This window comes from Eschrichtius robustus, chromosome 7, assembly GCF_028021215.1.
Source record: "Eschrichtius robustus isolate mEscRob2 chromosome 7, mEscRob2.pri, whole genome shotgun sequence".
Classification (NCBI taxonomy): domain Eukaryota; kingdom Metazoa; phylum Chordata; class Mammalia; order Artiodactyla; family Eschrichtiidae; genus Eschrichtius; species Eschrichtius robustus.
In genome coordinates, this window is record NC_090830.1 from 105,646,400 (window position 1) to 105,670,785 (window position 24,386).

The window sequence follows — 24,386 nt, forward strand, 5'->3', positions numbered from 1 at the left end:
ACTCCTTGATAGTGACATTTAAGAAGCTCTATCTGCCTTGGCCACACTGTATCTTCATCTGTGACACATGACCTACCCATCTCCAGAGGTACCAGAGGGAGTGAGACAATTTAGAGAGAATGAGCTTTGGAGTCTGGTTTTATGGGATCCAGATACTTCCCGGTTGAGGGATCTTGGGCAAATCATTTAATCTATTTGAGATTCTGTTTCTTAACTGTAAAATGGGTATAATGTCGACCTCTTAAAGACTGCTGTGAGAATCACATGAAATTGTATATGTGAAACATGGTAGATGCTAAAGAAATTTACTCAGTGAATGAAATGCACCTTGTGAGCAGTGACTTTTCACCTTCAGCAACTCTACCAATCAGGCTTTGCCTTGAAAAGGGAATCTCCACTCTGGGTTCCGGGTAAGCAACGTCTTCGTCTTGAGAGTTCCAGCCCTTTATTTATTTTTTTTAACTTTTTATTTTATATTGGAGTATAGTTGATTAATAGTGTTGTGATAGCTTTACATGTACAGCAAAGTGGTTCATTTATACATATACATGTATCGATTCTTACCTGTGTCCCGCTGTAGTGGAAGCGTGGAATCCTAACCACTGGACCACCAGGGAAGTCCCAGTTATCCATTTTAAATATAGCAGTGTGTACATGTCAATCCCAAACTCCCTAACTATCCCTTCCCCGCACCTTTCTCCCCTGGTAACCGTAAGTTCATTCTCTAAGTCTGTGAGTCTGTTTCTGTTTTGTAAATAAGTTCATTTGTATTATTTCTTTTTTGATTCCGCATATAAGCAATATCATACGATATTCTCTTTCTCCGTCTGACTGACTTCACTCAGTATGACAATCTCTAGGTCCACCCCTGCTGCTGCAAATGGCATTATTTCATTCTTTTTAATGGCTGAGTAGTATTCCACTGTATATGTGTACCACACCGAGCACTTCTTGTGTGCTAGAGATCAGGCTGAGAACTTGATACCCATGGCCTCTTTTAATCCTCACAGCCCTCCCATGTGGGAGGTACTATTATCCGCCTCTAAGCAGTCAAATCTAACTTGCCTTAGATTAAAAGAAGTAGCCAAATTGGATGTGGCATCTCGTCTCCAGGATTGCAGAAAGGATGAGGCCACGTCCCAGACTGCTGCTTTGGCCTGGCTTTGGGAGTCTACGTGGGTCCTTTTGTTCATCAGCGATGGGCGTGCTGACCTTCTTGCATTTCTCTCTGTGGACTGGACAGCAAGAACATGTGGTGATGGAAGGACTGGGACCTGTGTGAGGGGTTCCTGACCGCAGGCACCTTAGCACAGGTGTAATGGTTCTGGCAGCTCCGCTAAGCTGCTGTGATCAAGTGTCTTTTTGCACCCTGTCCTCCATAATGATTCTTGATGAATCTCCTCATGTGCCCTTACTGTGCTGGGGGAATTGCTCAGGAGTCCACAAAGATCTGGAGACATTACGCTGGTAAATACAGTTAGCAGAAGATTGAATAAGACTGAATTATTATTCTCATGTTGATGGTACCGATCAGGCTACTGTGCAGTGTAAGCTGAAGCTGTTGGGACACAGCTTCCTGGCTTGACCTTGTGCCCTTGGTCTGATTTCTTGTCTCCAAAATGTCTAACCCTCTGGGTTCTGGTTTTCATCCTTATCTCCCAGCTTTAGACTATGCCCTCTGGCAATGCCCTAGAAACCTTGCCATTTTCAAATTTTTATTATTCCCTTGAGTTATTTTGTTCTCTTTGTTCACTTTTCTGGCCATTTTGTTTTCTGCTTCATTCTTTTATAGGTTCATAGATTTCTTTGTTCCTTTCATCCCCCTTTTCTTGGTTAGTTTTTCAATTCTCTCATCTTTCAGTCTCCTTTACTCACCTCTGTTTTGTGTCTGAAGAGATGTGGTTATCAGCAAAAAATCTGAGGAATTTTAGCATTTATCTCATCCTCCCCCGCCCCACATTCAACGCAGGCCTCTTCCTACTGTATTTCTTCCCGAGTCTCTAGTCTACATTCCATTATTTTTTATAATGGCTCACAAGGCAGACTCTTATATTTTTGGATGATTCTAATGGCTGAATGTTCTTCATGATATCAAATTGAAATTGGTCTCCTTATAACTTCTGTTAGTCCTAGTTCAAGTCTCTGAAGCTGTTAGAATATGTATAATTTCTCATCCACAGGCTATTCCTTCGTATATTAAAGAGAATTATTATTTCCCCCTCCTCTTTTCCTGGTTGAAGTTTTGTTTTAATCATTTCTCATATAATATTTTCTATACATATAATTTTATCTGTTATTCTTCTGTGAACCCACTCCAGTGTTTTTATGCCATTCCTTAAATGTGGGTCTTGGGGTTTGACATGATAATCCAAACATGATCTGAAATACTTTATATTTAATACTAATTAAATTTCATCTTCTTAATTTGGTTCTTTTTTTTAAATTGAAGTTTAGTTGATTTACAACGTTGTGTTAGTTTCTGGTGTACAGCAAAGTGATTCAGTTTTATATATATACATATATATGTATATATATAATCTATCTTTTTCAGATTCTTTTCCATTAAAGGTTATTATAAGATATTGAATATAGTTCCCTGTGCTATACAGTAGGTCCTTGATGTTTATCTGTTTTATATATGGTGGTGTGTGTGTGTTATTCCCAAACTCCTAATTTATCCCTCCCTCCCTCTTTCCCCATTGGTAACCTAAGTTTGTTTTCTATGTCTGTGAGTCTATTTCTGTTTTGTAAATAAGTTCATTTGTATGATTTTTTGATTCCACATATAAGTGATATCATATAATATTTGTCTTTCTCTGTCTGGCTTACTTCACTTAATAGGATAATCTCTAGGTCCATCCATGTTGCTGCAAGTAGCATTATTTCATTCTTTTATATGGCTGAGTAATATTCCACCATATATATATATATATATACACACACACATATATATATCTCCCACATTTTCTGTATGATATGTATACCATATATATATATATACCACATCTTCTGTATCCGTTCATCTGTCGATGGACATTTAGGTTGCTTCCATGTCTTGGCTATTGTAAATAGTGCTGCTATGAACATTGGGGTGCATGTATCTTTCTGAATTAGAGTTTTCGTCTTTTCCTGATATATGCCCAGGAGTGGGATTGCTGAATCACATAATAACTCTATTTTTAGTTTTATAAGGAACCTCCATACTGTTTTCCATAGTGACTGCACCAACTTACATTCCCACCAACACCGTAGGAGGGTTCGCTTTTCTCCACATCCTCTCCAGCATTTATTATTTGTAGATTTTTTAAATGATGGCCATTCTGACTGGTGTGAGGTGATACCTCATTGTAGTTTTGATTTGCATTTCTCTAGTAATTAGCAATGTTGAGCATCTTTTCTTGTGCCTGTTGGCCATCTGTATGTCTTCTTTGGAGAGATGTCTATTTAGGTCTTCTGCCCGTTTTTTGATTGGGTCGTTAGTTTGTTTTTTTATATTGAGCTGTATGAGCTGTTTGTATATTTTGGAAATTAATCGCTTGGCGGTCACATTGTTTGCCAATATTTTCTCCCATTCCGTAGGTTGTCTTTTCATTTCACTTATGGTTTCCTTTGCTGTATTAATCTGATTCTTTATTCCACTCTTAATTGAAATTGCCTTTTAAAGCAGTCTGTCAGCCAATGGATTACTTATTTTTTCCAGCTTTTTTATCATCTGAAAATTCGATAGTCATGATTTCCATCAATATTCATTCAAGTCATTGATAAAACTGTGCATCAGGACAAAACCAGGGCAGAGTTCTGAGACTTGGGGCTAGAAAGCTATCCCTGGGGAAGACAGTTAATTAAGCAGCACTCACTGGGCGGTGCTGTTCAGTATTTGTCCACACTCAATATTCCAACTCATACAGAACATATCTTGAGGCTTCTTCTCAGTTGTCTTGCTGGAATCCAGACACACACTGTTTCTGGCCTTCCTCTCTCACAAACCATATCACAAAAGTGTTCATAACATCAATTCAGCATCATTTTCTCTTTCTAAACCTTCTCTGGAATTTCCTAGTAGTTATTCTGTAAGTGCTTACAAACTCTGAAGCAGTTTAAACTGTTTCATAGATTAACGTCAATCTCCCTGTTCTGTCATCTACAGATTATACCATTTTCTACTTCTTAAATTTTAGGATAAAATTTACTTGTATCCAGTCTTCAATCATCTTTACCACTGCAAAATTTCCCAGAATATACTGACAATAGTCGCCCACACCCACCCCACATCTTCAGATTCCTTCAGGAAGTTGGGATGTTACTCAACTGGGTTAACAGATGTGTGTGTGTGTAAAATAATTTTTTTCTTTTTTTCTTTACTAAACCATTTGTGAGATAGTTGCAGGCCTCATGCATGACATTTCACCCGAAAATATTTCAGCACATATTTCCTGAGAACGTGGAGGACATTTGTTTATATAAACACAATATAAGGATCGCTCTCAAGAAATTTAACATTGGTACAATACTGTTATCTAATATAGAATGTTTATTCCAATTTCCCCAATAGTGTCCTTTATAACTATCTTTTCTTCTCTGTTTTGGGTCCAATCAAGGCTCATACATTGCATTTAGTCATCAAATATCTTGAATCTCCTTTAATCTAGAATTGTTCCTTAACTTTTTTTGATCTTTCAGAATGTTGACATTTTTGAAGAGTCTAGACCGGTTGTTTTGCATAATACCCCTCAATTTGGATTTGTCCAGTTGTTTTCTGATTACTAGATTCAGGGTAAACATTTTTGGTGGGAATTCTACGTAGGTGATGTTGTGTCCTTCTCATTGCATTGCATCAGGAGGCTCATGATATCAATTTGTTCCATTAACTACAAGGTTAAGTTAAACTGTTTATGAGTAATATTCAGCAGATCTCTTTATGCAAAGGTACATTTTCTCCTTTGTATTAATATGTAATCCGTGAGGTGTTATTTTGAGACTGGTTGAATATCTAGCTCCCCAGTAACCTTTCTTGAGTAATGTTTTTAAACCTAAAGGAACTAAGATACCACTCATTTCTAACTGAAATTGAGCTTTTTTTATTTGTTTAAATCTCCAGTGCTGACACAGTGTAGGTATTTGAATATGTATTAAAATTATGATCAATTATAATATGGATCGGACATAGTCTGATTGTTCCCTAACTAGAATACGTGGTTTACCAGACCTGTTAGTGACCTGTTAATGACTCCTCTCCTCCCTAAAGTTCTGTTCTTTCTGAAATTAAATGAAACTCTACTAAGACTGCCACCCATATTTCTGATTTCTCCCTTCCTTAAAATTATTTATTCCATATTTCTATAACAAAGTCTTCATATTATCTATTAGACCTTTCACCTCAGCTTCTCTCCATCTTTTCTTTTCACCTTTTTATTTTCTTTTTTAAAAAAATTTTTATTTTATATTGGAGTATAGGTGATTTACAATGTTGTGTTAGTTTCAGGTGTACAGCAAAGTGATTCAGTTATACATATACATGTATCTGTTCTTTTTCAAGTTTTTTTCCCATTTAGGTTATTATAGAATATTGAACAGAGTTCCCTGTGCACACCTTTTTATTTTCAATGTTGCTTCCCCTTCCTTGAACAGGAAGAATTGTAGAAAGACAGGGTACCAAAGACCCCACTTTACATAAAGCTGTGACCTCACCACTAACAAATGGGAAATTTAATTTTATGTCACTGTCTTAGAGGAGAAAAGAAATGTTACTTTATCATCATTTTCATTTTGGTTCCTGGAAATTCTTAATATACACTTTCTGTGCAAATAAACTATGGGCTTCAACAAGTTTGCTACATGTTCTATAAGTCATAGTCACCTCCATAAGCTCCAGGGAAGTTAACAATTTTAGATGCAGGGAGTGAACCAAACTTCGTAGTTTAAACAAGTCAATCATTTTATGCATTTAACAAATTAGGGTTTTTTTTTTTTTGAAGGATTTTTTAAAAAGAGCATATTCTCCTGTTCTAAATCTAAAAATTCTTTTCCAATATGTTACTTCCAACTGTTTCACAGGCATTAGGGGAGAGGGAAGAAATGAAAAAAAATCCTCAGATTGTAAAGATTCTGTATCATGTAACCTTATGTGTAATGTTTAAATAGCTAAAATTATCCTTTTCCTCCTAGATCCACATCTCCATTAGCAAGGCTTCATGGATTGTCCATCTTGGAGAGGCACCACCTGGAGTACAGTAAGACTCTCCTGCAGGATGAGGTACGTGGGTCTCTCTCTCTCTCTCTCTAGGGCAGCTCACAAGCTCTGGATCAAAGCACTAAGCCACAGAAAATGCTTAGAAAGAGGAAGGCCTTGAGTTCTGGCGGTTGACAGTATATACCCTTATTGAAGTCAATTGATAGAAATTGCTATATTGCAAGAGTTTTTTTTTTTCTTTTTTTAAAAAATTAATTTATTTATATATGGCTGTGTTGGGTCTTCGTTTCTGTGCGAGGGCTTTCCCTAGTTGCGGCAAGTGGGCCACTCTTCATCACGGTGCGCGGGCCTCTCATTATCGCGGCCTCTCTTGTTGCGGAGCACAGGCTCCAGACGCGCAGGCTCAGTAACTGTGGCTCACGGGCCTAGTTGCTCCGCGGCATGTGGGATCTTCCCAGACCGGGGCTCGAACCCGTGTCCCCTGCATTGGCAGGCAGATTCTCAACCACTGCGCCACCAGGGAAGCCCCTGCAATAGTTTTTGAACAGCCAAGTTGGAAGTAGCTGAGATAGAGGAGAAAAGAGCCATGGAAAGTCACAGAATCTCTGTGGGTTTGTGAAGAAAGAAGAAAAAGCTTAAGGTGGATGTGAGAGGGCTCTGTGCACCCTGGGTATGTATGAATGTAAAGAGAAAAGGAGGCTACGCAGCCACTGCTTTTCTGGTTCATGTGGCATGTACTGTAAGGCACTGTCTGTATCTTTGAGAAAGTCAAGCTTTGGTAGCTGGGGGGCAGGCGTGAAATCAGGCTGTACAACAGATCGGACAACTGCCATCAGAGGCACTGAGTGAATCTCCCCAGAGTTCCAGAGGGAGGTGTCACATTCAGGAGTGGGCAGGACACAGGGGAGAAGAGGGGCGGGATCAGGAAGCTTTTCACAGGAAGTGGCTTAAGCTTTGTCTTGAATTCACTTTGATGTACGCAATATCATGTACTACTAACCTTCTGTAGAAGGCAGTCATTATTCTTTTTACTGATTTTATTTGAGGGGTATATAGGCTTGTGAGAAAGGTGGTGAATATAATCTAGTTATACTTTAAAAAAAAATATCTTGAGAAAATTCTAACCCAGAATGAATCATTATTAGATGGAGGGGAATACTGTTTTGTCTCGACAGAGAAACTGTCTAGAATCATACGAGTTCGTTAGGATAAATAAGCCCTCGGGAGAGTGGAGCTTTTTTCAGTTTCAATAATAATCTTTTTTTAGGCTCAGGGGATGGGGGTATATGGAAATACGTCCAAGTTTAGAAAGATAACACTGCATTCTTCTATATAATCAAAAGCCAAGTGGGAAAACTTGTAAGACAGGGCAACCAGCAGAAAAGTGGAAAAACAAAACAAACAAACACATGATTTAAATGTTTTTAACAGCCTGTGATTGCAGGCTGCATCCAGACAGGGGGACACAGACCATCTGTGTCAGAATGATCGATTTCACAGGGCGGAGGTGGGCAGGCTTTTAAAAACACATCCTGGGCTTCATCTAGCGCTTACCAGGCTCCCTGGGGATTGGACCCAGGAATCTGCATTTTTAATAAGAATTTTCATAATTCTCATGTGTAGCCAGGACCTGTCCCTGCAGTAGTATCATAAAAAGGATGATAATATCTGTCCTATGAGAATTAGAAGAGTAGAATTGAAAGTAGTTCAGGAAGATAAGAGTAAATTGTTATTATCCAATTCGTTATGAGTCTTTGTTTTACTGGTTGGGACAGTCTTGTGTTTTTGAGTAAGAATTTTCCATTCATCCCACTGATGACGTATACCACAGGCAGGTAGTATCAAAAATAATTTATTTTACGTTTACCTACTAACGCAAAATATATTTTAAAACCTTTACAGCCAAATGTTTAAGTGCTTAACTTTGGAAGGCTCCTAGTAGCTCATGTTTTTCCTTTCTGGGATTTGAGAGTTTATAATAGAGTTGTTTTCCATCTTAATTTTTTAAATGTTATTTACTCTGCAGTCTGAACTGGTTTTGATGGCTATATAAAGGCTTATTATTCTTTCTAAAAAGGAATATTGCATCTTAGTAATCCGTACCACCTTGGCGAGGACCTGTCTACAGTGCTATTCGACCTGCTAATTGTAGACTTTTAAGGGTTGTAAATAGAGTCGCTAGGCAATAAATGCAATCACAGAGCATTTTATGAGCAGGCAAATTGAATGCTGAAAAAAATGAAATTTTAACCATCAGATGTTCTTTTTTGAGACAATACAGTTGTCTCAGTACATTTTTTTTGAGAGACAATAGTTCTTTTATTTATTTATTGTATAAAGAAAATGTTTACACTTAAAACTAATTTTTTTACATAAGGGAAATCCTTATGATTTTATCTAGCAATTTTGTCATATTGTGGACGCTACTCATTTTGTTTTGTATATTATCAGGCTTTGAACTAAAATATCTTTATGTCCCAGTAGAGTTGGATTCCCTGCTTTGAGGACAGAACCATCTGTATTCTAAACTAGTCAGAAATCCACCCTTTAACCTAATGAATAGGTGGAAAAGTCGTTAGCCAAATTTGTCAGAATAGAAACTTTAATACTACAGTGTACTGTCGGAATGACAAAACGCATTGCTCAGCATAAATAACAACACTTTTATTATTCAAAACACTTCTTCACGAACTTTATTTATGCTTTTTCACATTGACCTTGTATTATACAAAGAAGGAATGAAGAAGAAATTAAATATCTTGTGTATGGTCACCAGCAAACCACAAACATGTTGGCAATCTTCTCTTATGGGTGTCGCATGTACCACATTGAAGACTAGAACTCATCTCCCCTGAGTGCCCTCATCAGGATGAATTGGGGGCCATTTCTATTTTGGTGTGCTATGCAGAACTTATATTTTATTGCCATTTTCATGGCACTAGGAGAACAAAAATGGCCTGTTATTGGTAGAGGGGGAGCAAAGTTAGACGCTTTCTGTGGGCACGTGAAACCAGCTGAGCAGATGGGGGCCCAGCTGGAGTGGGGCTGGGACAGGAGGCCTCCTCTCTTGTTCTGTGCACCTGTCTCTACATCACGTGTCCAGCACAATTCCCCGGAAGAACACATGGAATATTATAGACTTATCTATATTTTAAATTAATGACAATAGTTGTTGTAAAAATTACACATGCCCACTATAAAAATTCAAGCAATAGGAAACATTCCAAAGATAAATATTAAAAAGTCACTTTAAATCCTATCACTCAGAAATAGACATTTCATTAACATTTAATGAACTTCATTGTAGCCCTCTGTGAATATATAAAGGGAGAAGGATAGAAACAATTTTAGAAAAATGGGATCTTACTATCCAAGCTATTTTTTTGGTTAGAGTTTTTATTAAGTTTATTGAAGTGTAATGTATGTACAATAAGCGGCATCCCTTTAATGTGTTTTTCATAAAAATTCTATGGATTCTATTCATACACCTGGGAACTACCACACTCAAGATACAGACCACTTCTGTCATCCCAAAGGATTCCTCGTGCCCCCAGGCAGTCGATGCCTCTCTCTCCTCCCAGCCCGAAGCAACCAGTGAAATGTTTTTAGTCACTATAGTTTAAATCTTCTAGATTTTTATATAAATGCAGTCATGCAATTATTACTCTTTTGTGCTGGATTCTTTCATACAGAATAATAATTTTGTGATTTGTTCGTGCTGAATGAATGAATCAGCAGTGATTCATTCCTTTTCATTGCTAAGTGGTAGTCCATTTATTTTCAATGAAAATTTTAATTTTACTTGAATTTAACAGAAGAAACTTTTTTTTTTAATGGAAAGAATTACAGAACTTCAGAGAACTGTGTTCTTATCACAAGAGATATTAGTTCTTAAAGAGAACCCTAAAATCAATAACCAGTGATTACGGGAAAGTGTGAAAAACTATAACAAGCATTTAGATGTTTGATTTTAGACCATACGTGTTAACTTTACATCATCCATGAACTCCCTGCTATGAAACGTGAAACAATTATTCAATACTTATACTGCTTCCAGCATCTCCACCTCTGTTTTGTAAGGTATTTATTATCATTAAAAGTATTTTTTTTTTACTGTTATCAGTAGTTATAAAATTCATTTTGCTCTATAATTTCCACAATTGTCTATTTTTTTTAAACCAGAGCATTTATTGCATGACTAATGGCTGAAATCCCTAAGATGAACTGGATCTTACCCCAGTGGCTCTCTTGGGTTAGGTGTTGTTCTCCCCAGAATCCATGCCTGAATCTTCAGTATACAATCTGTAGGTGCTTCACTTGCCCGGCCCCAGTGATGTTCTGTCCTCAGCCTAGGCACTCCAGGCACACTTCTTCTTCTGCCTGGTAGGGCAGCCACATGTGTCACAGGTGTGCTTCTGAAGGTGGGAGGCCTTAGAGCCACAGTGTGCGTCTCATTGTGATGCTTTCCAAATGACAGTGTTCCCTTTGTCATCTCTCTTCTGTGGCCAAGACCAAAGAGGCACAATTGTTTATTCCTAATTCTACTTTTAAATGGGCCTGATACTTAACCGCAGTCTTTCTACCATGGCTTGTCCATTCCTGTGTATTTTAATTTATCTTGATTAGCTCGATTTGTGTTATCTGGTAGTTTCTCCCAGAGAGTCTAAGCTAAGTACATGCCTAAGAAGATCTGTTTGTTACATTTAGTTTTGCAGAATAAAGTCAGTTTTGCAGAATATAAAGGTCTTGGGTCATACTGTCTTTTTCTCAGAAATTGTAGGACCTTGCTCCAATGTCTTTCGGCATTGAAGCATTGCCCTGAGAGGTATAAATGGCCAACCTGATTTTCTCCCTCTAATGTGACTTGATTTTTCTGCATGGATACTCATGTGATTCTTTTTTGTTCGTGTGTTTGTTTGTTTTTTTTATACTGCAAGTTCTTATTAGTCATCAATTTCATCATACACATCAGTGTATACATGTCAATCCCAATCACCCAATTCAGCACACCACCATCCCCACCCCACAGTGGCTTTCCCCCCTTGGTGTCCACACGTTTGTTCTCTACATCTGTGTCTCAACTTCTGCCCTGCAAACTGGTTCATCTGTACCATTTTTCTAGGTTCCACATACATGTGTTAATATACGATATTTGTTTTTCTCTTTCTGACTTATTTCACTCTGTATGACAGTCTTTAGATCCATCCACTTCTCAACAAATGACTCAATTTCGTTCCTTTTTATGGCTGAGTAGTATTCCATTGTATATATGTACCACAACTTCTTTATCCATTCGTCTGTCGATGGGCATTTAGGTTGCTTCCACGACCTGGCTATTGTAAATAGTGCTGCAATGAACATTGGGGTGCATGTGTCTTTTTGAATTATGGTTTTCTCTGGGTATATGCCCAGTAGTGGGATTGCTGGATCATATGGTAATTCTACTTTTAGTTCTTTAAGGAACCTCCATACTGTTCTCCATAGTGGCTGTATCAATTTACATTCCCACCAACAGTGCAAGAGGGTTCCCTTTTCTCCACACCCTCGCCAGCATTTATTGTTTGTAGATTTTCTGATGATGCCCATTCTAACTGGTGTGAGGTGATACCTCATTGTAGTTTTGATTTGCATTTCTCTAATAATTAGTGATGTTGAGCAGCTTTTCATGTGCTTCTTGGCCATCTGTATGTCTTCTTTGGAGAAATGTCTATTTAGGTCTTCTGCCCATTTTTGGATTGGGTTGTTTGTTTCTTTAATATTGAGCTGCATGAGTTGTTTATATATTTTGGAGATTAATCCTTTGTCCGTTGATTCGTTTGCAAATATTTTCTCCCATTTTGAGGGTTGTCTTTTCGTCTTGTTTGTGGTCTCCTTTGCTGTGCAAAAGCTTTGAAGTTTCATTAGGTCCCATTTGTTTATTTTTGTTTTTATTTCCATTACTCTAGGAGGTGGATCAAAAAAGATCTTGCTGTGATTTATGTCAAAGAATGTTCTTCCTATGTTTTCCTCTAAGAGTTTTATAGTGTCCGGTCTTACGTTTAGGTCTCGAATCCATTTTGAGTTTATTTTTGTGTATGGTGTTAGGGAGTGTTCTAATTTCATTCTTTTACATGTAGCTGTCCAGTTTTCCCAGCACCACTTACTGAAGAGGCTGTCTTTTCTCCATTGTATACCTTTTCATATGATTCTTAATTCTTCATATTTTAGTAACTTTGTCTGAATGTCTGGGTATTGACCATCCTGCATCTATTTTTTCCTTGTCACGGGTTACACTTATGATCCATAGAATTCTTTTTTTTTAATTTCAGGGAAGTTTTTTATTTTCATTGTATCTTTGAACATTTTTCTAATACACTGGGAATACCAGTTATGTATATATTGAGTCTTCTTGCCATTTATTTCTATTATGTTCTTTATATATATATTTAAAATATTTATTTATTTATGACTGCATCAGGTCTTAGTTTCGGCACATGGGAATCTTTCGTTGCGGCGCGTGGGCTCTTAGTTGCATCGCGTGGCCTTCTAGTTGTGGTGCACAGGCTCAGTAGTTGTGGTTTGAGGGCTCAGTAGTTGTGGTGTGCGGGCTTAGTTGCCCCACGGCATGTGGGATCTTAGTTCCCCAACCAGGGATTGAACCCACATCCCCTTCATAGGAAAGCGGATTCTTAACCACTGGACCACCAGGGAGGTGCCTGTATATTTTCATAGATTTATTCTTTTCCATTTTAATTTCCTCAAGACTGTGGACTATGTCCCTTGCTGCAGTTCAGTTGCTTATTCTACTTGAGTATAGCTTTCACGTGGATTTCATCAATTATATTGCTTTTATGTTCAATTCCATTTTTTTCATTCTACTACTAGTTCTGCTAGTTCACTTTTAATTTTACTGTTGCCTTGCAGTCTCCTCTTTAAGTTCTTGTGGTTTTGAAACTATGGATATTACTGGTGTGAGTTTTTCATGTTCCACTGGGTATTTCCTTTGATATATTTTTCATTTGCTTTTTGTGTTCCTTTCTTCCGTTGTTATCTTCTTAGTTTGGTGTGTGTGTGAGTGTGTGTGTGTGTGTGTGTGTGTGTACACTACATTTATGTACTCAGTCAACTACTGAAAGACATTTATGTGATTTCTGATTCAGGGTTGTTACGTATGGTGTTCTGTGACTCTCTAGTACATGTCTTTTTGTGAATACACATGTGCATTTCTGTTTGGTATGTACCTAGAAATAGAGTTGCTTGGCCAAAGGATGAGCATATGTTCAACTTTGGTGAATGCTGACAAGCAGTTTTCCAAAATGGTTGTACTAATATATGTTCTTACCAACGGTTCCAGTGGCTCGCCATCCTCTCCAACACCTTGTACTTTCCGTCTTTCTCATTTTAGTCACTCTGATGGGAATGCAGTGACATTGCACTGAATTTAATTTGTGTCAAATTAAATAGCATTGATTAACATATGAACTACAGTTTATGTTTATTGACCTTTTGAAATTCTCTGTTTTGGGGTTGTTCTCAACTTGATTTGTAGGAATTCTTTATTCTGGTTTATATATCTTTTGTCAGAAATCTGTATTGCAAATATTTTCTCCCTTTCTGTGAATTGCCTTTTTACTCTTAATGTTGGATTTGGATGAATAGAAGTTCTTAATTTTAATGTAGTCCATTTGATCAATTTTTTAAAGATTAGCTGTTTTTTTCTCATCTGAAAAATCTTTGACTATTCAAGGTAATGAAGATATTTTTCTCTATAACTGTTATTGTTCTACCTTTCTCATTTAGATCCACAATCTTTTTACAACTTACCTTTTTTTTAAAAAAATAAATTTATTTTTGGCTGCGTTGGGTCTTCATTGCTGTGCGCGGGCTTTCTCTAGTTGCAACCAGAAGGGGCTACTCTTTGTTGCAGTGCGCGGGCTTCTCATTGTGGTGGCTTCTTTTGTTGCGGAGCATGGGCTCTAGGCGTGCGGGCTTCAGCAGTTGTGGCTCACAGGCTCCAGAGCACAGGCTCAGTAGTTGTGATGCACGGGCTCAGCTGCTCCGCAGCATGTGGGATCTTCCTGGACCAGGGCTCGAATCCGTGTCCCCTGCATTGGCAGGCGGATTCTTAACCACTGCGCCACCAAGGAAGTCCACAACTTATCTTTATATATGGTTTGATGTAGAGATCAATATACATTTTTCTGTCCAGGTGGAAATCCAGATGACCCAGCACCATTTATTAAAAAGGCCACCCTTTTCTCACTTCACTTCAGTGAGACCTTTTGTCATAAATCAGGTAACTGATTATAAAATAAGGTGGACTGCTTCCGTACTCTCTGTTCTGTTCCGTTCCACTGATCAGTTTCTCCTTTGTCAATATCATACCATCTTAACTACTGTAGCTTTATAATAAGTCTTAATTTCTTTCAGTATAAATTCTCCAGCTTTGTTCTACTTCAAGTCTGCCTTGGCTTTTATTAAACCTTTGTATTTTCATTTGAATTTTAAAATCAGTTTGTCAATTTACATACACATATCCACAAACCTGTTGGTATTCTGGTTGGAATTGCATTGAGTCCATAGAGTTTGTGTTCTTGTGGTCTTTATGCAGAGGTTTTACGCTTGTTTTGTTTTGAAAACGACTCATTCCTTAATGGAACTTGCCATCTGCTGAAGAATCCTGTGAGGAAGGGCAGAAATGCACTGAGGACAGCCTCAGCTTCCTATTTATTGTCTCAAACACTGCCTCACCGATTCTATTTCTTTGGTCTGGGGAACACACCTTTTTAATTTGGGCTTTCCAGAAGTTGGGAAGGCTCATGTTAAGCAAAGCCCTTGAAGCTACAGGCTCTGTGTTAGGATCCGGCCATTGATGCCAAACTTCCTGCCATCCCTTCTTGTTACCCAGGGCATTCTCTTTGGCACAGACGACTAAGTAATCGGAGTCAGTGCAGATATATGTCAGCATAGCCTTCCCATCAGTTCCTCTTCTGCTGCTGCTCTGTGTTGTCAAACTGGATTTTTGAGGGACATCCTTCCTTCTTCTGTGTGCTGTCCACATCCTAAGACCTCTTGCTCCGATTAAAAGATCACTGGCTCTGCCTTTGCTTACTCAAAAAAAAACTGCATGCATGTATATATGTTTAATCCTCAACTTGTTCCAAAATGTTTTTAATGGAGTGTCCAAAAATTAATATAACATTAAAGAAAAAAAAATGAGGGCTAATGGGAATATAAAAATAAGATGAAGTATGGTGAAGGCCCAAAATGTATACGGTGAAAAGTATAAACATTTATTAGACATGGGCCACAGATTTGGTGAAGAGCTTTCTAGCAACCAATACAAAACAGAAGCAGGATCTTTTATGTGAATCTATATCCATAGCTGAAAAAGAAACCACTTAGAAGCTCTTCTTTTAAGAACCTTAGCTGTGAGAGAAGGAAAAGAGAAAATAGAATATTGAATTAAGAAAGGGTTTTTCAATTAGAGGCCTGCACAGTGTTTTTAGATGAAAGTGAAAATGAGTGAGAAGAAAAAGATAAGAGTGAAAATAAGGAATATTGTGCTATCAACAAAGGAAGCACTACTGAAAAGAGTTGAATGTACACTTTTTTCTTAATTATACTAATTTTAAAAGTGTGACATTAATCATCTTTTTTAAAAATCCAGTATTGATTTACTTTGTAAAGTGAAAGACCTTTTGACAATCTGTCTGCTTTAATATAGCTGTTTTATTATTTTGGATTAGAAAAAGGTATGACTTAAATGAAGTATAACAGTATTAAGTCATTTACTTTTATCTCTTTATATATAGCTTTTCTCTCTCACACACATATATTTAGTAAATAGCAACAGGTATCCAGGTTTAAAAATAAAAGTACCTGTATTAAAGTAATTTGTGCATAAAAAATATTGATTTACTTGGTTGATGGTTGTGTAGTCTGTACAATCTGGCATTTGGTAGACTCAAGGTCTATCCTAAGGGATTTCTTTAAATTCAGCAGCCTGCTTTGTGTGCCCCCTCTCCCCATTCTATAATGGTTTTATTTGGCTCTTTTTTTTCTAAGTTTTTGTTTTAATTTTTTAAAATTACATATATTTAATGTATACAACATGCTGTTTTGATATACATATATAGTAAAATGATTACTACAGTCAAGTTAATTAATATTAACCTTTTTGTGTGTGTGTGGTGAGAACACCTGAAATCCACTTTTAGCAAACTTTTCAGTATATACTAAGGATTAAAATGACTTCATGTGCTATTAATTTGTCTAAAAGTTTAAGGCATTTCCACACATGACCCCAACTTTTTGTCCTTAGTACAGCAGTCAAGGATGACTTTAAGTGCTACTGGATCTACAAAGTATGTGTCGGAATTACAGAATACACATTACTTTGGGAACATAATAAGGTGTATCAGTGAACAGATAAAGGCAGTGACTCAGTGATGTAAATATGCAACTGGGTCCTCAACCGGTCCAAGGACAGGCCACCAGTGTACCAAAATCAGGAGCAGGTTAAGTGGGATTAAAATGACAAATGGCCCACTCTTCCTTCTTCTTGGTCAATCCAGACCAGGTTAAAAATAACCTGTATCCAGACAATTTGGTGCAGAGATTATGCCCAAGGGGCTGCTGTGCACTGTCTCAAGTAAGACATTAATTCTGATCTAGACAAGCTTTCTTTTCGTTTATTGTAGTGTCCAACAGCCATTTCTTCCTTCTATCAATTTAAAAATATAACTGCTATTATAAACTCATTATTTTAACAAATATTACAGCTTGCTTTTCTACTACTTGTATCTGCTGTGTAAAATACCATTTTTCTTGTCATGGAAGGTGTTATAAAAAGATGACTTAAGTGGAGGTTTGTATTATGTATACAGTAACACATAATTCTAGTCTACTTCTTGCTAATATTTCAATCTCCTGGAATGACACAGCTATATTTGGTCTTGGGTTTGCAATTCTATTTTTACCCGGGGATTACCTCAAAACTTTATATATACTGATATATAATAATTAAATAATTTAAGTAAATTTTGTAGCAACTTATAGTTCTGAAATGCATTCCCAGTTATCTCATTTGCATCAACATTCCATAAATATTTATTGATCACAGACTGCGTGCTAGGCAGTTAGGGCAGCTGTTAATATCCCCATTTGATATAACAAATACAGTCGTTAAGTGAGGTGTTCAGGATTACACAACTACCAAGTGGGGAAGCTGGGAGCTGAACCTGGGCTCCTTGCTGAGAGGCAGTGTAGTGCCCTGCTGCTCTGGTTTAAATATCTGCTCTGCTGTGTACTGTTTAACCTTGAGCAATTACCTAACCTCTCTATGCTGTGGTTTGTTGTGCAATTAAGAGTGTTCATAGAGCACTTAGAACAGTGCCCAGGAAGTAGTAAGCATTAGGTGAGTGTTTACTATTATTATTTGGTGCTTGACCCAGTATTCTTTTCTACATTATGCTGCCTCTCTCTCTACATAGGTGAATAGACTGTTTCCTCCTTTCCAGTGGAATATTTCTGTATTTCATAACTGTTAACTTCATTTGGCAAAACCACTATACATTTGTCCTTTGGCCTGTATTCCTAAAATGGTGTTTTTGGAATATCATACCTTTTAAAAAACACTCCCAGATTTACACTCTCATTTTCTAGAACACTAAAAATTGAGGCTGATCCATGTATGAAGAGATAATTAGTGGGAAACTCTTTGAAGAAAGGTATAGTTAAGTCTTTGTAAAATATAATTGCAAGACATCATTTTAAGAACAACTTGGAAGAATTTACTTTTTCCTATGTGTATGTGAGTACTATTGTAATCTGCAGCTTCTGAAAGTTTTCCAGCAATTTCTGTAATCACTCTGAAATTATCTAGTAAATAATTCAACATGTCTAACAATAGGACAAATACCAGATATTCTTTATTAAGGCTCTTCAATTACTACAGAAAATTTTAAATCAATTGTTTTTGTTGAAATGGTCCTGGAAGAAAACACTTTTATTTGCTCCAAAGTCTTATACATTGATTACCTGAATATTTGCTAATGATATCTGTTTTTACAGTTTAAATTACCTTACTCAAAGTACAGTAGATGGGTAACCTAATCCAAGAGAGAAAATTGAAAGCAAAAAAAGTGAAAGACCTAGTTTTTCTTCTTTCTATAATAGGATAATCTATATGTTATTAAGCATTGTTTGGTTTGTATGTTGAATCAAAGGCAAATTAATGATGGCACTTTATTGTGAGTTTTCATCTTACAGAGTTTAAACATCTTCCAGAACCTAAATAAACGCCAGTTTGAAACAGTTATTCATTTGTTTGAAGTTGCAATAATAGCAACTGACCTGGCTTTATATTTCAAGTAAGTACAGAACTCCCTTGTACTCTGTGTGGTTCTGCCTTCCGTAAATGGTCTGTTGCCTTAAAGTTAAAAGGTATTTATTTACACACACACTTCTTTTCTTTTTGGATTATCAATAGAATACCCTTAAGATGCCTGATAATGACATCTGGAAACATATTTTAAAAAGCTAAGCCCCTAATATTAATTCGTTTATCTGAAGAAATTTGAATTAAAGAATATGCAGCAAGGTAGGTGCACTGCCAGAAGATCGACGCGACAAAACCTTACGAGGTGCCTTGTGTCCTGGTGAATTCATCGTAGTCCACAATCTGGTATTTAGAGTTGCAGGCTCAGACATCTGATCCTGCCAGAGTCTGAGAGCTGAAAAATCTTGGTGATACTGATGCACATTAACAAACTCAAAAAATGCTGAGTTATATACAGCAGAGCACTACCCTATTTATAATAATAATAATGATTACCAAGGAGGCCAGATACTCCAAGCTTCCGCACAATTTCTTGTCGGTGAATTGTAAAGTTTAAAATGCATTAGAACAAGGTGAACAAGTTATAGGATCTAAGTATTTAACAACTTGGATGGGCAGTATTAAATTGTGCCTCTCTGATCCTTCTTCATTAAAAATTTATGTTAAATAGTTCAAACATGAAGACAGATATTTAGAAATATATAATTGATATCCAAATAGCTATAGCTCAGATTCAACAAATGCTAAGATTTTGTCTTACATCTTTTTTTTTTTTTTTTAAGGAGAAAAAGTGATGCAATTGAGGCATCCCATGCCCACTCTATCATGAAAACCCTCTCCCTTCTCCTTCGCAGATACCACCATCCTGATAATTGCTGTGTATTCATCCTTCCCATTCATGTTTTTATATGGCATTAAGTGTGTTTAAAATTTTTCCATAAATGGTATCATACCGTGTATACCTTTCTGCAGCTTGTTTTCACACAACAATGTTTTGAAGATTTAGCTTGGTGGTAAATGGAAATCCAGTTCATTCTTTTTAAATGTATATTCACCTGTGTGAATATACCATAATTTAGCCATTCTTCTATTCATGGACATTTAGATTATTTCCAATTTTTCATCACTGCCTACATTGTATATCCTTGTATATATATGAGAGTTTCTGTAAAGTACATATCTAGAAATGGGATTGTTGTAGGGTTTGCATATTTTTAATTTTATACCACATTGTAAATCTACTGCACTCCTGAGTAGGTATGCCAATTTAAACTCTCACCAGCAGCATACAAGACTCCCTGTTATCCCATATCTGGATTCTTCTTGATCTGGGCTTATTTAAATCTATTTTGTTAATCTGAGTGTGAGATGATATCTTATCGTTCACACTTGTATTTTCATATCTTTTCATATATTTTGGCTTCTAATTTTTTGTTGGTTTTATGCATTACAGTGTTTCATCACAGCCTGTGGCCTTTATGTTATCTTTTTTTGTCACATGTAACTCTTAGTTTTAATGTATTCAAACTTACCGGTTTTTTTCCCTTTCTGGTTGGTGCTTTTTCTGTCTTAAACCCTTTCTATGCCAAAGTTACACAGCCATTCCCTGTTCTGCTCCCCTTGCCCCTTTGATCCACTACATGGACATTTGATGAAAACTGGGAACATGAAACCTGAAAAGCACGCATTAAAGACACTTTTTATCTCTGGTCTTATATGCTAAAATTGTTGCACAGCTGTACCTTTTTTAGGAAGAGAACCATGTTTCAAAAAATTGTTGATGCCTGTGAAAAAATGCAAACTGAAGAAGAGGCCATCAAATACGTAACCATTGATCCAACCAAAAAAGAGATTATCATGTGAGTAGTCAGAATTTTATTTCTCTTTTGGCAAAAATAACTTGTTTTATATTTCTATTTTAACACTTTTTGTTTTCTTTTAAAGGGCAATGATGATGACTGCGTGTGACCTGTCAGCTATAACCAAGCCCTGGGAGATACAAAGTCAGGCGAGTAGTTCCCCTTTTCTATCGCATACTCGGGCTCTGTCTAGGTCCCATGTGAAAGAGAACATGAAGGTATCAGGCAACCTCAGAATTTAATGACAGCTATCAGTTATATGACAATATATTTTGTAAGCAATTATCTTCATTACCCTGGTCTTGTCCTCTGAAACAATAGGTTTATAATTTACAAAGAAGAAAAAAGGAATTTAAGAAGTTAAGACAAAAGTACAATGTTCCCTGTTGGGTTTCTGTTAGTGAAGAAAAGCAAACAGCTTTCAAGAGCTCACAAATGTCAGTGAGACAATAGGTCATTTGGTCAAGCCCAGAACAAGGCAAATAGAGGGAACCTTGGAAAGAAAATGCTTTCTGAAAAGAATTCCTTTATCACTGGACTGGCTGTAAGAAGTTTATATAAAATTATTCAGGGAGTGTCTGCATTTTTAATAGAGGAGATAAAGGACGAGACAAGGATGAATCATTAGTGCCTTCATCCGTCAAGGGTGGCTTTGCACTTACAATCTCCTCTTCAGTGTGCTGTCAGTTACCAGATGGCACTATCTGCGAGGTCATATTTAAGGGCGTCTTCCAAGGAAGTTCTTCCCCAACCTTGGGGAGTGAGAGTGGGAGCCATTCATTTACCACTTGGTTTCTTACTAATCAATCAATGAAAGAAGCTTCTCTTTCTCCCTCAGTTAATGCACAGGGAAAACCCTAAGCAGAAGAGGCCAGAATTCACTGGGTTCAACTATAAATGTGGATTTTATCTGTAAAGATAGAATAATCGGAGCCATCAACCCCCAAACCAAACACTTGTGCTCCTTCTGCACTGGCTGCCTGCTCTTCCTTCTCTATTCTTTGTCTACATCATCACCCACGCCAGAACCTGGGGTCTTGCTTGAGTCCATCTCCCTCATTTCAAAACCATTCCTGTCCATCACTCTTGCTACCACCTTAGTTAATACTTTCCCTCTTTCATCAGAACTATGGTGGCAGCCTCCTAAGTGATCCTCTCTTATCATGAACTCTCCAACCTTCCTCTGAGCTGCTGCTGGGACTGCTTATAAATAGACCTCTGCTTGGCCACAGCATTGCTTAAAAGCCTTCTAAACTCCCCAATGCTGGAGGTTTTCAACCTTTTTTTAAAGAAAGAAGCAAAGTCTATTTTTCTCACACAAAAAGTTGTACAAAGATCACTTTATAAAAGAGAAAAAAGCAAAGTTACTTCAGCTTAAATTTCTCTTGGCATCCACTTTTGTGCCACTCGTGCACTTCGGAGGGACCCTATGGCTCAAAGAATAAGAACTACTGGCCCAGAGAATCAGGTTAAACTTCCCAGCAAAGCTTACATGGCCTGTCATTACCTGTCCTTAACTCCTGCTCCCCAGTTTCTTTCTTTTCACTCTTTCCCATGTCACCGCCTCACACTCTAAGCTCCTACTCACATAACAGCTGGATGTTGGGGACTTCCCTGGTGGCGCAGTGCTTGAGAATCCACCTGCCAATGCAGGGGACATGGGTTCGAGCCCCGGTCGGGGAAGATCCCACATGCTGCGGAGCAACAAAGCCCGTGCACCACAACTACTGAGCCTGTGAGCCAAAACCACTGAAGCCCACGCACCTAGAGCCTGTGCTCCGCAGCAGGAGAGGCCACCGCAATGAGAAGCCCGCACGTTGCAACGAAGAGTAGCCCCCACTCGCCGCAACTAGAGAAAGCCCGCACGCAGCAACGAAGACCCAACACAGCCAAAAATTAAAAAAAAAAAAAAAAAGCTGGATGTTTAATTTTATCTGTACATAGTCTTCCCCCTCTTCTTTATTGGCAAACTACTAGTCATCCTTGATGATACAGCATAAATGCAACCTCCCTTATCTTTCTCCCTTCTCCTTGATCCACAGCAGTTCATACTGTTACTATTATAGCACTTACCACATTGTTTACATGACTGTCTTCATTAGACTGTGAGCATCTTAAAGATAAAGGTCACATGTTACTCCTCTTGGTAAGCCTGGCTCATGCCAATGTAAGGCAGCTAGCAGGTTTTCAATAAACTTGACAATACTGGTTTTTAAAAAACTATAATTGGACCCTCAAATATCCTCACACCATAATCAGATGAAGCTGTGTTCTAAACTGCATGTATGTGCACAAACACACATGCAGATACATGCTAGATGCTAAGAGATAAGCAGGACAAGAGGAGGATCTGGGAAGCTTTAGAGCATGAAGCAGAATGTAATGGAATTACAATCTCCCATCTCCCCCTTTTATTGTTGAGAGGTGGTGGCAATAGCAAATAGGAGATAGGCACTCCTAGAATGAGTCTACCACGCTGAAGTAGGAAGAGAAATACCCTTTTCCCATTTCAATATAATCTGTAAATGACATCCTTTTAAAACCAAAGAGCACATGATATAACAACACCTCAAGCATTAATTATAAATTCTATCCTTAAATGTCACAATAAAATGCAAACAAGTCACTTTCATGAATCATGTCCCTCTTTGCAGGTAGCACGTCAGGTTGCAAATGAATTTTGGGAACAAGGAGATCTGGAGAGAATAGTGAGTGCTGCAGCAACAACCAATTGTAAAGACCTTGACATAAAAATGCACTACTTATTAAAAATTATCAATACAAATCAGTCTATCTTGTTCACTGAATCTCAGAAAAAGATCTTTAAAGAATTTATTTCTCTTTCTAGCCTATGATGGACAGAAACAAAAAAGATGAACTACCTAAACTTCAAGTTGGATTTATTGACTTTGTACTTTTGTATATAAGGTAAGTAAACAAACTGATTATCTGAGTGAAATATATCATCTTCTGGATGAGAATTTTTCTTTCAAACTGTAACCAAAATCAAAGTCACCCTCAAGGAAAGTCATTAGGGGTGTCCTTGTTTCTCCAAGGTAGTCTGAGGTATTACCTTAATCTCTCATTCAGGGGTGGAATGAAAGGTGAGAGAACTCAGATGTAAGCAAATGGAACAGACTTACTTAGGCAGGCAGGAAGGAAAACAGCTACCTTTCCCACTTCTGAGGCACTGAGCTAATCTCATCCTAGCAGCTCTGAGCGCTGTAATAATTCCTTAGGGCTCCTTCTCTGCATATGAAAAGTACTAAAAATGAACTATATGATCTAAGTAGTTTCTGACCTAAAATTCTATCTAGGAGTTCTCACGGTTTCACAGAGAAATCATACCTATGCTGAATGGCCTTCAAAACAACAGAGTGGAATGGAAATCCCTAGCTGATGAGTATGATGCAAAGATGAAGGTAACTGAAGAGAAGAAAAAGCAGGAAGAAGGAAATACGACTGAAAAAGGTAAGATGGAATCTGTTTTGACTTCTTGTAAAGTAGCTGAAAGTCAAGCAGAGCTTAATCTCATGACAAAAGCATAAAAAGTAAATGCAAACAGGAAATTTGCTTTACTGCACACAGACTGGTAATTACAAGAAGCGGATTAGTGGTTTTCAGGGATTTTTATCCCCCTCAAACAAGATCTTACTTTGTAATTCCAGATGGAATTGATTGGTCCAGTTGAAGTAGAGGTTAGGGTTAGGTTTCTTCATCCACTCTAGAATATGGCTCCTGAGGTACCTCTGCAGAATACTGAGTTTTTAGAAATAATATGAAAACCATAGAATCAGTGGGATCAATCAGGATTAGGTGAGAAAATAATTTTAGTCCTAACATTATGCATTAGCTGTGAGACTTTGGGCATCTTGCTTAACCTGTCTGAGCCTAATGTTCCTCTCCAGATAATGAGAAGGTTTTACAGATCTCCAGCCTCACTTCCAGACCTAAGGAAGCCCTAGATGTAAAGCTGGTCAGCTGAGTGGGGTGACTTGACCGGTACCCCAAGACT

The 24,386-nt window shown here is 37.5% G+C and overlaps 1 protein-coding gene across 1 annotated transcript in view; it reads left to right on the forward strand.

Moving 5' to 3' along the window:
* The window catches only part of PDE6C (phosphodiesterase 6C), a 59,681-nt gene that overhangs the window by 33,609 nt on the left and 1,686 nt on the right, over positions 1 to 24,386 (forward strand). Inside the window, 8 exon segments of the mRNA XM_068548981.1 lie at positions 6,166 to 6,253; positions 18,443 to 18,543; positions 20,264 to 20,371; positions 20,457 to 20,520; positions 23,026 to 23,079; positions 23,081 to 23,104; positions 23,220 to 23,303; positions 23,689 to 23,842. Coding sequence (XP_068405082.1) covers positions 6,166 to 6,253; positions 18,443 to 18,543; positions 20,264 to 20,371; positions 20,457 to 20,520; positions 23,026 to 23,079; positions 23,081 to 23,104; positions 23,220 to 23,303; positions 23,689 to 23,842 — 677 coding nt within the window.